We start from the raw sequence: 16,181 nt of genomic DNA on the forward strand, positions 1-16,181 counted from the left end.
ACCCAGAAGAGGCTCCAGGCTCCTGGCTTCGGATCAGAGCAACTCTGACCATTGCAGCCAATTGGAGAGCGAACCAGTGGATGGAAGACCACTCTCTCTCTCTCTCTCTCTTCCTCTCCTTCTTTCTCTGTGTAACTCTTTCAAATAAAATAAATAAATCTTAAAAAAAAATTAACAACCAATTCACCTATCCCAAATACTTCACTCTGATAGTCAAAAGCATTTACTTAACAGTCACATGGCAATTTTTAATACAGAAAAAGGAAGACCAAGGTGTAAGCTTCTTACAGCACTGATTACCACAGCAGTTGCCTGAACTAGCTGATCACAATATTTTAGCTTGTTTGAGATAGCCACAGGAAAAAGAGGAGGAATTCGCTAGGCTACTAAGGCTTCTTTTTATTTACTAAGCTATTTAATTATTTAATTGTATTCCCCAAACCTCTCTGTATAGAAAGCAACACACTGGCTAGCGCCGCAGCTCAATAGGCTAATCCTCTGCCTGCGGCGCCGGCACCCCGGGTTCTAGTCCCGGTCGGGGCGCCAGATTCTGTCCTGGTTGCTCCTCTTCCAGTCCAGCTCTCTGCTGTGGCCCGGGAGGGCAGTGGAAGATGGCCCATGTGCTTGGGCCCTGCACCTGCATGGGAGACCAGGAGGCGGCGCCTGGCTCCTGGCTTCGGATCGGCGCAGTGCGCCAGCCTCAAAGTGCCACTCATACCGGCCACTTTGGGGGTGAACCAACGGAAAAAGGAAGACCTTTCTCTCTGTCTCTCTCTCTAACTCTGCCTTTCCAGAAAAAAAAGAAAGAACATAAGCCAGAGCTGATAACAGCAGAGGCCCAACGGGGCTCAAATTCTTGACCTAAACAGCTGACTAGACATTTAAAAAACAAATCACCTAAATACACACACACACACATTTGTCTGTATTTAAGCATGCCCACCTGAGGACCACCGTAGATGAACAGCACAGTGGGATACTTCTTTCCAGGTTGCAGATCATGAGGCTTGTATAGCATCCCATACAATGTAAATCCAGTCGTGCTTTCAAAGGAGAAAATTTCTGGAGGGGTGTAGTCAGGAAGAGGACCTGTGAGTAGGTAACACAGGGTCTGTTACAGGAGTTCTTAGGGGAGTGTGACAATCCAAGAGCAAGGAAGAAGACAGCAAAACCCAGACTCCCACACAGCTCACCAACCACTCTCCTTTCAGGTGGTAAGCTAGAAATCAAGCAAGAACATTCATCTACAAACACAGATTTTATTTATTTCAGAAGCAGACACAGTGTTTCGAATAAATTGTGGAGCCCAATAAGTATTCAGGCACAGAACTATACAAATACTTGGTGCTCAGCTCAGTGAAACTTACTGATGGCTACACCACACACCTGGGTAGAAACAAGCACATACCTCATTACGGCTGGGAGGAAAAACAAACAGGAGGCACATACTTAACCCAGTCAATTTAACTTGCTCATAGCAGGTGCTCAACAATTCTGTTTCTGGTCATGAGAGACTAAGCCTAACCAGAAGGCAGAGAAAAAGAGTCACACACCGCCCCCCTCCCCGCAGGGGCTGGCGCCATGGCTCGCTTGGTTAATCCTCTGCCTGCAGTGCCGGCATCCCATATGGGCGCCAGGTTCTAGTCCAGGTTGCTCCTCTTCCAGTCTAGCTCTCTGCTGTGGCCCGGGAGGGTAGTGGAGGATGGCCCAAGTGCTTAGGCCCCTGCACCCGCATGGGAGACCAGGAGGAAGCACCTGGCTCCTGGCTTCGGACTGGCATAGCTCCAGCCGTGGTGGCCGTTTGGGGGGTGAACCAACGGACGGAAGACCTTTCTCTTTCTCTCTCACTAACTCTGTCAAATAAAAAAAAATGTCACTCCCAGCCTTTGGTCACCACAGCTATACAGAACTCTCCATGTGTCTGCACAGTGGACAATGTTACACACCAAGCTGTGATAATCACTGTATTACAAATCCTGCTGTGGACACTAAAATATACCTATACTCTGGTTCTGCACTGATTTCCTAATCCCTCAGCACTAGTGCTCTAGCATATTAATCCTATTTAAGGTCAGGTTAAGGGGAAAAGTACCTGCCTGCTGAACCCAAAATGGTGGCCCAATTAATGATTGAAAATACTTAACAAGAAAAAAACTGGGGAGAAAGTGAATTAAAAGATACATGAAGGGGGGCTGGTGCTGTGGCATGCCTGTGGTGCTGGCATCCCATATGGACACTGGTTTGAGTCCCTGCTGCTCCACTTCCAATGCAGCTCCCTGCTAGTGTACCTGGGAAAGCAATGGGAGAAGATGGCCCAAGTGTTTGGGCCCCTGCCCCCAACATGGGAGACCCTAAGGAAGACCTTGGCTCCTGGCTTCAGACCAGCCCAGCTCTGGCCATTGTGGCCATTTGGGGAGTGAACCAGCAAATGGAAGATATCTCTCTCTCTGCCTCCTCTCTGCCTCTCCCACCCCAGCTCGCACCCCATAACTCTGCTTTTCAAATAAATAAATAAATAAACCTTACAAAAATACATGAAATTAGTCCATTCTTTAAGAAATCAAGCATTCCAGGGGAAAAGTACCTGCTGAATCCAAAATAGTGGCCCAAAATTCCTTTGTTTTGCAAGTTGGATCATCTTCAGGACTTGACAACTTATAAAGGGATACACAGTGTGGGTTCTTCTGGTTACTGTACTTACTTATGAAGAAGTCACAATGCTGGAGAAAGGAGAAACAATTATTATTTTCCTCAGAGAAAAGTAAAAAAAAGATTACCAGCTGTTACAATTACACTAATATGGAAGAGTCTAAGAAGAGCTGGGCTATTTACATACAGATACAGCACAGAAGTTACGGCTAAATGTTTATTAACTGGGCTTCTGTAGGACATTTTCACAACATTCAACAGGAGTATTACATTAACAGAGGGTTTTTATAGGACAAGAAACCCTTTTCAAGTAGGGGCTTAATACCGGGCTGATGCAGCAAGAGTGGGAATAGCCGCGGTCGGTCAGCCTTGTCACCTCTCCAGGATTTACGTAGCTGACCACGTACAAGTGATGTTCTAAAGGGGAGTCTTTGGTGCCTTCAAAATATACCAGCCTCCTGACTTCATCAACCTGGATCTGCAAAACAGCAACAAGAAAATCAGTGACCCTGGCAATGAACAAGCCCAAATTTTACTCAGCATCATTTATGCCACTTTTTGTATTTTATTTTTTTTTAAAGACATGTTAAGGGGCTGGTGCTATGGCTAGTAAGCTAAGCCTCTGCTGCGCCACCAGCACCCCCTAACAGTGCTGGTTTGTGTCTTGACTGCTCCTCTTCTGATCCAGCTCTATGGCCTGGGAAAGCAGTGGAAGATGGCCTGAGCACTTGGGCCCCTGCACCCACATGGGAGACTTGGATGAAGTTCTTGGCTCCTGGCTTTAGATTGGCCCAGCTCTGGCTGTCATGGCCATTTGCGAAGTGAACTAGTGGATGGAAGACCTTTCTCTCTGTAACTCTACCTCTTAAATAAATAAATAAAATCTTAAAAAAAAAATACATGTTAATAAATTAGTCAGTTTTGTTTGTGACTTATTGCTAGGAATAGATCCTGTCCAGAAAAAAAAATGCCATCTAGAGTTGCAAAGAGATTGTATAATTTCTTATTTGGTCAGAATCTGTGTTGTTCTTAAAATATAAGAGTTATTTTCCTGGGAACAGTGCTGTAACGTAGTGGGTAATGCCTGCAATGCCGCCGGCATTTCATATGGGCACCAGTTCAACTCCTGGCTGCTCCACTTCTGACCCAGCTCCCTGTTTTTGGCCTGGGAAAAAGCAGTGAAGATGGCCCAAGTGGTTGGGCCCCTGCCAAAGACCTGGAAGAAGCTCTTGGCTCCTGGCTTTGGCCTGGCCCAGCCCTGTACATTGCAGACATCTGGGGAGTGAACCAGCCGATGGAGTATCACTCTGTCTCTGTCTCTCTTGTTTATTAAATAAATCTTAAGAAAAAAAGAATTATTTCTTTAAAATAAGCACTCTTTTTAGGTTAACCATTCAAATGTACTTGAAAGAGTCTAATTTTACTCTATATTTTTCATTACAGTATTACTTAAGGCAGTACTGTTTTGGTCTTTTGTACAAGTTTTCAAAAGTGTTTTATCTACTGGTTTGGAAAACAGTTGAACTCAATCAGTTTCAATACTGGTACGATTTATAAATAAGTTTGGGTAAGATTGTTTCAATCTTCACTTAGAACCCACACACAAAATGCAAGTAAACTCACAGCTAAATTCAGATAATATTCCCAAATTATGATTCTAAATAAATAACTTTCTTTTATTGGCTCTTTAAAAATATTTTTTTAAAAAAATATGGAAGTCTGGCTTTTTTTCTTTTAGTTTTTATTTATTTTTATTTATTTATTTGAGAGGTACAGTTACAGACAGAGAGGTCTTCCATTCATTGGTTCACTTCCTAAGTGGCTGCAATGGCTGGAGCTGAGCTGATCCAAAGCCAGGAGCCAGGAGATTCCTCTGGGTCTCCCACGCGGGTGCAGGGCCCAAGCACTTGGGTCATCTTCTACTGCTTTCCCAAGCCATAGCAGAGAGCAGGATTGGAAGATGAGCAGCCAGGACATGAACCGGCACCCATATGGGATGCTGGCTCCACAGGAGGAAGCTTAGCTTATATGCTATAGTGCCAGCCCTGCCTTTTTTTTTTTTTTTTTAAATTTATTTATTTTGAAAGTCAGAGTTACACAGAAAGAGAAGGAGAGGCAGAGAGAGACAGGACTTCTATCCGCTGGTTCACTCCCCAATCAGCCGCAACAGCTGGAGTTACGCCGAGCCAGGAGCTTCTTTCAGGTCTCCCACTCAAGTACAGGGGCCCAAGGACTTGGGCCATCTTCCACTGCTTTCCCAGGCCATAGCAGAGAGCTGGATTGGAAGTGGAGCAGCAAGGACATGAACTGGTGTCCATTTGGGATGCCGGCACCGTAGGTGGCAGCTTTACCCGTTATGTCACAGTGCACGACCCCCCCTCCTTTTTTTTACATTTATTTTATTTATTTGAAAGGCAGAGTTACAGGGGTGGGGGGAGACAGAGAGAAAGGTCTTCCATCTGCAATGGTTCACTTCCCAAGCAGCCACAAAGACCAGGGCTGGGCCAGGCCAAAGCCAGGAGCCAGGAGCTTCTTTCAGATCTCCCATGCGGGTGCAGGGACCCAGCACTTGGGCTATCTTCTGCTGCTTTTGCAGGCATATTAGCAGGGAGCTGGATTGAAGTGGAGCTGCCAGGACTTAAACCGGAGCCCATATAGAATGCCAGAACTTCACCACAGTGTTGGGCCCTAAAAAAATCTTCTACCAGCCTACTCAATGCTTAGTAAAATTCAAAAATTTGAACACGGCAAAGACAACATACATTGCTAGAAGCAAGACCTTTAAAACTTTGATAATTTATTTTTATTATTTGAAAGGCAGGCAGACAGTGAGCTCCCATTTGATGGTTCCCTCCCCAAATGCCCACAACAGCTAGAGCTGGGTTAGGTAGAAGCTGGGAGATGAAAACTCAATTGAGGTTTCCCACATAGGTGGCAGTCAAATACTTGGGTCATCACTTGCTGCTTTAGGGTCTGCATTAGCAGGAAACTGTAATCAGGAGCCAGAGCTGGGATTAGAATCCAGGTAATGCAGTTGGCACTGTGGCTAGTAGGTTAAGCCTCCACCTGACGTGCCGACATCCCATATGGGTGCTGGTTCAATTCCCAGCTGTTCCACTTCCAATCTAGCTCCTTGCTAATGCACCTGGGAAAGCAGCAGAAGATGGCCCAAGTGTTTGGGCCCTTGCACCCACATGGCAGACCTGGAGGAAGCTCCTGGCTCCTGCTGACCGATGGGCCCAGCTCTGTCCTTTGAGGCCATTTAGGGAGTGAACCAGCAAGTGGAAGATTCTCTCTCTCTCTCTCTCTCTCTATATATATATATATATATCTCCATCCCTCCTCTCACTGTAACTCTGCCTCTCAAATAAATAAATAAATTGATCTTATTAAAAAAAGAATCCAGGTATTCTAATATAGCATACTAGCATTTTAATTGCCAGCCCAAATTCTTGCCCTTAAGCATTTTTTTTTTTTTTTTGACAGGCAGAGTGGACAGTGAGAGAGAGAGAAAGGTCTTCCTTTTGCCGTTGGTTCACCCTCCAATGGCCGCCGCGGCCGGCGCGCTGCGGTCGGCGCACCGCGCTGATCCGATGGCAGGAGCCAGGAGCCAGGTGCTTTTCCTGGTCTCCCATGGGGTGCAGGGCCCAAGCATCTGGGCCATCCTCCACTGCACTCCCGGGCCACAGCAGAGAGCTGGCCTGGAAGAGGGGCAACCGGGACAGAATCCGGCGCCCCGACCGGGACTAGAACCCGGTGTGCCGGCGCCGCTAGGCGGAGGATTAGCCTAGTGAGCCGCGGCGCCGGCCAACCCCCTTAAGCATTTTTAAATGTCTTGTTTTTTGTCTGGAAACTTAATCACCAAACACTTCTAATATGCATTAAGAGACACAAACACATTTGCGATTAAGCAGGCCCATATGAAATATATAGAAAGGATACAAATGACAGAAAGACAGAAGTTCATGCAGCTTTTCATGTTCTGTGTTAATCTCTGCAAAAGGTTAGGACTGGTTCTACTCTTGACATAGCAGCTGGGACTTAGGCCTTTCAAAATTAAAGAAATAACCAGTCAATTCCTCACCTCCACCTGGCATGGTTCCTTTTTTTTTTTTTTTTTTTTAATGTAACTACTTACCAGAAGTATCAGGGTCTGGTGTTGGGGTGCAATGGGCTAAGCTGTGACTTAGAACACCGGCATCCTGGCTATTTCACTTCCAACCCAGCTCCCTGCTAATGCACCCAGGAAAGCAGTAGATGACGGCCCAAGGGTTCTAGAGCCCCTGTCACCCACAAGGGAGACCAGGATGGAGTTCCTGGTTCCTGGTGTTGGGTTTTCCTAGCCCTGGCTGTTGTGGACAGCTGGGGAATGAACCAGCAGATGGAAGATTCTCTCTATCCCCCACTCCCTACGCCTGTTGCTCTGCCTTTCAATAAGTAAATAATCTTTTTTTTTTTTTTAAGTTGTACCAGAATCACCTGGGGGGCTTGTTAAACAGACTGCTGGGTCCGACCACCAGAGGTTTTCATTGCGAGGTGTGGGATGGACATAAGAATCTGCTTTTCTAACAAGTTCCCACATGATACTGATATTTTTCTGCCGGTGCAGGGACCCAACTACAAGAACCATCCTCAACTGTTAAGAAGTACATGGACTTAAAAGTCTCAAAGCTTTATCCAGCTACTACTGTTAGAAATTTCTGAATGAGAATAAGATCAGTTGTAAAAAGCAGAGAAGGAAAAAGATATATAAAGACAGAAAAACACAAGACAGAAAACAGAAGAGGATGACAGAAATGCAGTGAAAAAGACATGACATAAAAAAAAAAAGGCAACTGGGCCGGCGCCGCGGCTCACTAGGCTAATCCTCCGCCTTGCGGCGCCGGCACACCGGGTTCTAGTCCCGGTTGGGGCGCCGGATTCTGTCCTGGTTGCCCCTCTTCCAGGCCAGCTCTCTGCTGTGGCCAGGGAGTGCAGTGGAGGATGGCCCAGGTGCTTGGGCCCTGCACCCCATGGGAGACCAGGACAAGTACCTGGCTCCTGCCATTGGATCAGCGTGGTGCGCCAGCCGCAGTGCGCCAGCCACGGTGGCCATTGGAGGGTGAACCAACGGCAAAAGGAAGACCTTTCTGTCTCTCTCTCTCACTGTCCACTCTGCCTGTCAAAAAAAAAAAAAAAAAAAAAAAAAAAAGGCAACTGAATGCATGTTGTGGCAAGTAGCAGAGACATTTGGCTGCCCAAGTAAGGAGTAGATCTGCATAAATACAACTTTGGAATTCCCTCAGTATTATCCAATGACTTGTTTCCTAAAACCATCATGCACCACGAAACTCACATTAGTGTAACGTTCTGTTATCAGAACCTAGAATTCCATTAAGATGTTTTTAAACCTCCTTCCACGCTCCCCCTCCCCCAACTCCACAGTAAGACTTTTTTTTTCCTCAAGTGACAGCAATGTCCAAGGGTCCAAGGTCTCTAAACAGAAAAAAATGTAATTTGGATAACAACCAGAAGACCACATGAGGCTCTCAGTAGAAACTGCACTTTTCAAGTTGCCTATGATGGTCCACGGTTTTCACTAACAAAAACAGATAGGATCTTCTTCATTCTCTCGCCTTAGTCACCTCAGTGACTGGGTGATTTCTACAGTATACAAAATCCTAAATCAATCTCTTTATCAGTGTGAGGAAATCACAGCCAGGTCTCCACCAGGTCCTGGCAGCACACATCAACTCTCTGAGTCACATTCAGAAAGGATAAGTTCTTAGAGACCACAGGAAGCTGAGCACCTAACTGAAAGCTGAAATAAATCCAAGGTACTATGAAAGGCAAAAGAAACAAAACATTCATTGAACTGTCACAGAAAGCCACCTGTTGAGAGTAAATTTCCCTCCTCTCCCCTATCAATCTAAGCTATGTAAAAATGCACATCGCTCTTTGCAGTTAGTGGATAAAGTTCAAATCTCCGGGGTATGATACAGAGGAATGAAAGAGAAAAAATAACTCATTTGAAGCAAACACAATTTCCAGTGTAGAAACCGTACAGTAATTTTCAAATTATATCCTAACTCCCAACTATTGCCAGACCCTAAAAGTATGGACCAAGCCTTTCCTTATGAAGTAAAAATATATTTGAAAATGATGAACTTTAGTAGTCAGAATACATTTAATACCACAGTCATAAATTGAGTGAGATTTGTAATTTGAACTCATTCTTCCTTTCTAATAACTTGACTTATTTTAGGTCCCAACTCACTGGGACCACCACGCTGGGGTCACATTAAGTTGCACTGCTGACTTTTTGTATTGCATACATACAGATGTTGACCAAACATTATCAGTAGAATCAAAGAACATACATTAGATCCATGCCGGCCAAGAACTTCCCATTCACCACTGGTAATTGCTATCTCCTCTTTGATAGGACACTTGAAATCACCTAAGGACAAACAGTTGTAATTCAGTACTTGATACTAAACTAAAAGCAAATGAAACAATAACAACAGCACTCTAAATTTTCTTTGCAAAAAAACAGCATTTAAAAATTAAAGTTGTATTTATGGTAATAAAATGTTTTGGAACTACACAGAGGTGGCTGGTTGCACAACACTGTGAATGTGCTCAGCGCCAGTGAAGAGATCATAAATGTTCAAGGAGATAAAAGTATGCTTACCCTGAGCTGAACATTACACAACGTATCCATGTATAAAGATATGTGCCCCGTAAAGATGTATAATTTTAATATACCAGTTTTTAAAAAGCCATTGAATTCTTTATTTTAGAATGGTTAATATTATGTGAATTTTATTTCAATAAAAGTCTACAGTTTTAAAAAAATTCAAGTTATGAGCCCTTTTTTAAATGATTTATTTGAAAGGCAGAGAGAGAGAGAAAATCTTCCGTCTACTAGTTTACTCCCCAAATGGTTGCAATGGGCCGAAGTCAGGAGCCTGGCACTCCATCAGGGTCTCCCACACAGGTGGCAGGACAAGTACTTGGGCCATCTTCTTTTGCTTTCCCAGGTGCATTAGCAGGGAGCTGGATCAGAAGCAGAGCAGCTGGGACTTCAACTGCTGTTCATATGGGATGCCAACTTTGCAGGTGCCAGCTTAACCAGCTGTACCATGGTGCCAACCCCCAACATATAAATCTTTTTTAAGATTTATTTATTTATTTGAGAGGTAGAAATACAGAGACAGGAAGAGACAAAGAGAAAGGTCTTCCATCTGCTGGTTTACTCCTCAAATGTCCACAATGGCCAGAGTTGGGCCAATCCAAAGCCAGAAGCTAGGAGCTTCTTTGGGGTCTCCCACGTGGATGCAGGGACCCAAGGACTTGGGACATCTTCTACTGCCTTCCCAGGCCATACCAGAGAGCTGGATTGGAAGAGGAACAGCCAGGATGTGAACCAGTGCCCACATGGGATGCTGGCACCACAGGCGGAGGCTTAGTGCACTATACCATAGTGCAAGCCCCCAAAGTGTAAATCTTAATACTCTGGAATAATGATGGGAGGATCCATGTGGATAATGTGAAAATAGCAACACAGATTTTTTTTTTCAAGATCTATTTTATTTATTTGAAAGACAGAGTGACACAGAAGGGAGACAAAGAGAAAAAGAGATCTTCCATCTGATGGTTCACTCCCTAAATGGCCACAATGGCCAGGGCTGGGCCACACCGAAGCCAGGAGCCTGGAACTTTATCCAGGTCTCCCACATCGGTGGGAAGGGCCCAAGCTACCTTCCCAGGTGCATTAACAGGGAGCAGAAGCAGAAGTAGATAAGCCAGGACTAACCGTGCACTCATATGGGATGCTGGAATTGCAGGTAGCAGCTGAACCCACTGCACCACGACACCACAAATTCAAAAACACCTGTGTTCTTGGACTTTTCATTAAACAAAGAGGTCTAATCTAGTGGGGTGAGAAAAACTGTGGCATAGCAGGTAAAGCTGCCACCTGCAGTGCCAGCATCCCATATAGGTGCCGGTTCATGTCACCGCTGCTCCACTTCTGATCCAGTTCTCTGCTGTGGCCTGGGAAAGCAGAAGATGGCCCAAGTGCTTGGGCCCCTGCACCTATATGGAGGACCTGGAAGAAGCTCGTGGCTTCAGATTAGCTCAACTACGGCCATTGTGACCATTTGGGGAGTGAACCAGCAGATGGAAGATTTCTCTCTCTTTGCCTCTTCCTTTCTGTAACTCTCTGCTTTTCAAATAAATAAATAAATCTTAAAACACAAAAACACACACACAGAAACAGCTGATGTTGCGGTCCAGTGGTTTAAGCTGCTATTTCCAACATGGGCATCCCATATGGTAGTGCTGGTTAGAGTCCTGGCTACTTTGCTTTGGTCCAGGTCCTGCTAATGCACTTGGGAAGGCAATGGATGATGGCCCAGGTACTTGGACTCCTGCTACCCAAGTGGTAGACTCAAATGTAGTTCCTAGCTCCTGGTTATGGCCTGGCCCAGCCCTCAGGATTGCAGGCATTTGGGGAGTGAACTAGCAGATAGAAGCTCTCTCTGTCACTCTGCCTTTCTTTCTTTAAGATTTATTTTATTTATCTGAAAGTCAGAGTTACACACAGAGAAAAGGAGAGGTAGAGAGAGAGAGAGAGAGAGAGGTCTTCCATCTGATGGTTCACTCCCCCATTGGCTGCAACTGCCGGAACTGTGCCAATCTGAAGCCAGGAGCCAGGAACTTCCTCCAGGTCTTCTCACACGGTGCAGGGCCCCAAGGACTTGGGCCATCTTCTACTGCTTTCCCAGGCCATAGCAGAGAGCTGAGTTGGAAGTGGAGCAGCCAGGACTCGAACCAGCACCCATACAGGATGCCGGCACTGCAGGCGGCGGCTTTACCTGCTATGCCACAGCATCAGCTCCACTCTGCCTTTCAAATAAACAAACTGTTAAACTCTATGCGCAGAAAATGAAAGATTACTTAATATATAAATAATAATATTTCATATTATAGTCACTTAAAAAGGAAATGAAGCAGACATAAAGAAGGAAAACTTAGAAAGACTAAGAAATAAAAAGAGAGAGGCCAGCACTGTGGCATCGCAGGCTAAGCTGTCGCCTGCAACACTAGCATCCCATATATGGGCTCCAGTTCAAGTCCCAGCTGCTCCACTTTTGATCCACTTTGGGTCCATGCCCTTGAAGGAGACCTGGATGAAGCTCTGGGTTCCTGGCTTCAGCCTGGCCCAGACCAGCCGTTACAGCCATTTGGGAAGTTAAACAGTGGATGGATGATCTATCTGTCTCAGTGTAATTCTGCCTTTAAAATCAATAAAATAAATCTTAAAAACAAACAAACAAAAAGGAATAAAAAAGATGAAAAACCAGAAAGTTTGGCAAACTGAGGGGCCGAGACACTGGTAGGGCACACAGGGTTGGTGTCCTGAGGTGAGTGTTAACAGATACTAGCTCTTCTTATACTCTTCAGTTAGGGCACAAAATTGTAAGTTACCATCTTCTTATTTCTGCTCCCCTGTGGGGAGCAACTCGGACTAGACTGTTACTGGAATTAAGACTTATTCTATGCATCTGCTCTCCCACAATATGGCGCTGGGAGAGGAGGAAACAGCTTCTACACAGCTGCCTCCAGTTCAACCAATAAACTGTAGGACCTGCTCCTGATTGGAGGAGAGCAGCGTACTTGGCGTGTGGGTAGCAGAGTTGGGATTGGTGGAAGAGGACTATAAAGGAGGAGAGAGACAACATGCACCAGGAACATCTATCTGAAGGAACACCTGAGGAACATCTGAGCAGCCCCCGAGAGAGCTGGCCGGTGGTGTGCCGCTCCCCCGCGGAAGTGGGGAAAGTGGCAGGGGGAACCGCCCTTCCACGGAGGTGGAAGGGACGGTAGCCAACCCAGGAAGAACCAGCAGCAAACCCGGGAAGGGCCGAGCAGATGAAAGAACAGCGCAGGGTCCTGTGTCGTTCCTCCACGAAGGGGGGGAGCGACGCTCCCCACATTTTGTTTTAGTTAAATAACTACTAGCTACAACGATTTGATCAGTCTCCATCATTAAACCCTAGAATTCCATAGCTGGATTTAGTTTCTGAACAATAAGGATCTGGTAAAGGCAATTTCACACTAGGGACCAAGCTAGGCCGAGGCTGGAAAGGGAGAATTTCCCATCTTGGACATGTGAGATATTGAGCATCTTCAAAAACTAGGATAAGAAAAGGAGCAGTGCCATAGATAACGTTTAATTTGCAAGTTTCAAGATACAGATCACTATTGCCTATATAAGAAAGATATGTAAAAGGTCAGGCTGAATAAGCAACCTGATGAAACAATGCACAAAGGACTAGAATAATTCTTCAAAGAAGATACATAAGTGGGTACATGTACCAGTGGGTGCATAGAAAGACTGTCAAAAACATTAATCCCTAAGGAATCAAAATCAAAACAGTAACACCTCATACTTGCTAGGATGGATATTATAAAAAACAAACAAACAAACAAAAAACAGAAAATAACCAATATTTTCAAGGATGTGAAATTAAAATGTTTGTACACTGCTGTGTGTGCGTGTGTGTGTGTGTGTGTGTGTGTGAAGGTAAAATGGCACAGTCATTCCTACTAATGTACCAATGGCATAGCAGCTCAGGGAAAATGGTATGGCATTTACTCAAAAAATTAAAAATAGGATCACTTTATGACCCAGAAATTCTACTCTGGTACATGCTCCAGAGAACTGGGAGCTGGGACAGGAACAGTTATTTGTAGACTCATGTCCACAGCAGCATACTGACAGTAGCTAAAAGGTGGAAGCAGCCTAGGTACCCCTGAGAAATGAATATACAAAATGTGGAATTTACATAAAGTGAAATATTATGCAGCTTTGAGAAGGAAGGGAATTCTGATACATGCTACATCTCAGATCAACCTTGAGGACACAGTGCTGAGTGAAATAAGGCAGCCACAAAAGGACCAAGGCTGCATGACTCCACTTACAGAAAAGGATCTAGAGCAGTGAGCAGTCACATTCAGAAAGCCAGAAAGTGGTTAACAGCGGCTTGGAGGAGCAGGGGTTGAGGAGTTACTATTCAGTGGAGAGTTTCAGATTTGGAAGATGAAAAAGTTCTGGAGATGGACGGAGGTGATTGTCATATAGCAGAATGAATGTACTTAATGCCACTAACTGTGCCCTTAAAAATGGTCAAAACGCTAACTCTTACTATGCATATTTTACTGCAACTTTTTAAAAAAGGCAATGGTTGAGTCTGGTAAGTTACAAATGGCAGTTAAGTATATAACAAAAGTTATCATAAAGTACTGCCAAAACAAGCTTTAATGAACTAGAAAACTGGAATTCAGTTTTAGAAAAACCTAAGAACAGTACTCAGTGTACTACTTCACTTTCCTAGGCTTAAGCACTTATTGTTACCCAGAAGGGAAATCATCACTTTTTAAAAAGAAATTAACTTCAGTTGACATAATATTCAATTTTACTTTAGGCAAGATAATTATATTACTCTGAAGACTTTTAGTAATAAAGTAAGCTTAGTGTAGATGTAGATAGCATAAGAAACATTTGTATAAAAAATAGCTAATAATTATATAACATTTTTAAAAGTAGTTTTTAAAAAATACAAAATAATAAGGGTTCAATATGTTTAAACAAATTAAAAAATGCATTCAAGGCCAAAGTAGAACACCAAAAAATAGTAATCCAGATACTCAGTGTTATCCACTATTAATAGTTCATTCATCAAGAACCTTGTTCTGTTTTTAACACATGCATATATTTTAACATAGAAGGTTTCATAAGGCCATCACTGATGCTTACATAAAGCATATGAAAGACACATGACATTCTCCTGTCCCTCCCACCTTCTGCTCCAATGTTTGTTTACTTTTTTAAATAAAAATGGTTTCTTACTTGGTGCAGGCAGACCACCACTGGATCGTTTATATTTGCTTTCCTTTAAAATGGACGTGATTTTATATAAATGACGGAAACCAGTTTTGCATTCAGAGGCAAAAATAAACTCAATTTCATCTTCGTGACTTTGGGGAAAAACATGAAAGATGTCATGGATCTGTAAAATGAATAGCTTGATTTACTATACACACTAACAAAAACACTACATAATTCAATTAAGCTAGAGAAAAAACGGCAAACAACTGTCAGCGCCAGGGGTGTGGCACAATTACAATAATAAGTTCTAGCTGCGCCTTCGATTTATTTTACTTTAGTCAAAGGCTTTATCCATTGAGAAATAAATGTTTCCAAATGGAGAAAAATAGAAAAATATGGCCAAAAGCTTTTTCTTACTCACCACCTCTTTAATCTTTGAACATGGCATGAGATTTCTTTAATGATATAAATCTTATTACAGAAATGAGAAAAAAATTTTTTTACTTTTGTTTTCCAAAGAAAAATATTCTAACAATTGAGGGAAAACAGATGTTCATCTGTTTTAGGTGAATCATTTGAAGCCTACATTCAGCTACAGAGTAAGCTGGTTGTATTTATTTTGTCTCTTATTTTTATGCTAAATTGGAAAATGCAAAATTAAATTGAAGACTGGAAAGTTTTGGTATAGTTTGACAACTTAAAAGAGGAGAAAGTCTCTTTAGAACTGGAGTCCTGAAATCCTCTCAGAGCACCGATAAAGCTGGAGATGAGGTTGTGTATTCATCATCTGATGTGTCCAGAGACAAATCTGCAGCCAGTGAGATGTCATTTCAATGGCAACCAAAATCATTCCATTCTGCAACCATCATTCTAAAACTTGAGACATTCAAACTAAGCAAATAACATTCATGAATTTCTTTGAACTTGAAAAAATGCATTTTGATAGTCTGCTTTTATGGCCCTCCATGCTTGCGCATTTTGAGCATATATTCAAACAATCACAGAGGAAAAATGCATACATTTATCCAGATGTCTGTTGTTTCTTCATAGATGATCAGCGGGGTCACAGAGTCAGGCACTGACTCGATGAGTCTCTGTCTTTCCATGGCATCATCTTCTACTGGGATAAACAACTCAGGCGGGATCAACACTATCTGCAGGCGAGTTTGGGAGCGATCTAGTAGGATGGACCAAGCACTATTTAAACAAATAAAGAGAAGCACCAGAAATAAATCAAGCTCTCAAAAAATGAATAATATTCTTTTCCTTGGCACCCATCAATCTTATCTATAACAAAATGGAAACATCTGTTTTAGGATATTTTAAATTGTCACAAATAACTAATTAAAATATTCTACATTTATTTTAAGAAATTAAGCTTGACAGTTTTTAAAAAGTGATTTTCTTCAAATTTCCAAATTAAAAAAATCCACATGTATGTGTGAGCCTTAAAGTCATAAATTTTTAAATACTTATCTCTGAAAGGCAGAGAGAGAGAGAGAGAGAGAGAAGATAGATAAATACCTCCTCATCAACTGGTTTATTCCCTAAATGCCTGCAATAGCCAAGGCTAGGTTAGGCTAAAGCCAGGAACCAAGAATTCAATCCAGGGGCTGTGCTGTGGTGCAGTAGTTTAAGCCATGGCCTGTGGCAT

General features: G+C 43.3%; 1 protein-coding gene across 8 annotated transcripts in view; it reads right to left on the bottom strand.

Moving 5' to 3' along the window:
- Positions 1-16,181, bottom strand: part of DPP8 (dipeptidyl peptidase 8) — a 71,974-nt gene that overhangs the window by 16,728 nt on the left and 39,065 nt on the right. For 6 of the 8 annotated variants that reach the window (XM_008268879.5, XM_002717966.6, XM_070054386.2 and 3 more), the window contains 6 exons: positions 15,547-15,724; positions 14,549-14,708; positions 9,009-9,088; positions 2,975-3,127; positions 2,585-2,720; positions 944-1,089 (listed from right to left, as the gene is read on the bottom strand). In XM_008268879.5, the coding sequence (XP_008267101.1) occupies positions 944-1,089; positions 2,585-2,720; positions 2,975-3,127; positions 9,009-9,088; positions 14,549-14,708; positions 15,547-15,724 (853 nt within the window). Of the gene's footprint in view, positions 1-943; positions 1,090-2,584; positions 2,721-2,974; positions 3,128-9,008; positions 9,089-11,194; positions 11,542-14,548; positions 14,709-15,546; positions 15,725-16,181 lie in introns of those variants that run through there. The other 2 variants (XM_089310588.1, XM_089310587.1) reach the window with 2 other exon arrangements.

This window comes from Oryctolagus cuniculus, chromosome 12, assembly GCF_051225735.1.
Source record: "Oryctolagus cuniculus isolate XC-2025 breed Fujian yellow rabbit chromosome 12, ASM5122573v1, whole genome shotgun sequence".
Taxonomy (NCBI): Eukaryota; Metazoa; Chordata; class Mammalia; order Lagomorpha; family Leporidae; genus Oryctolagus; species Oryctolagus cuniculus.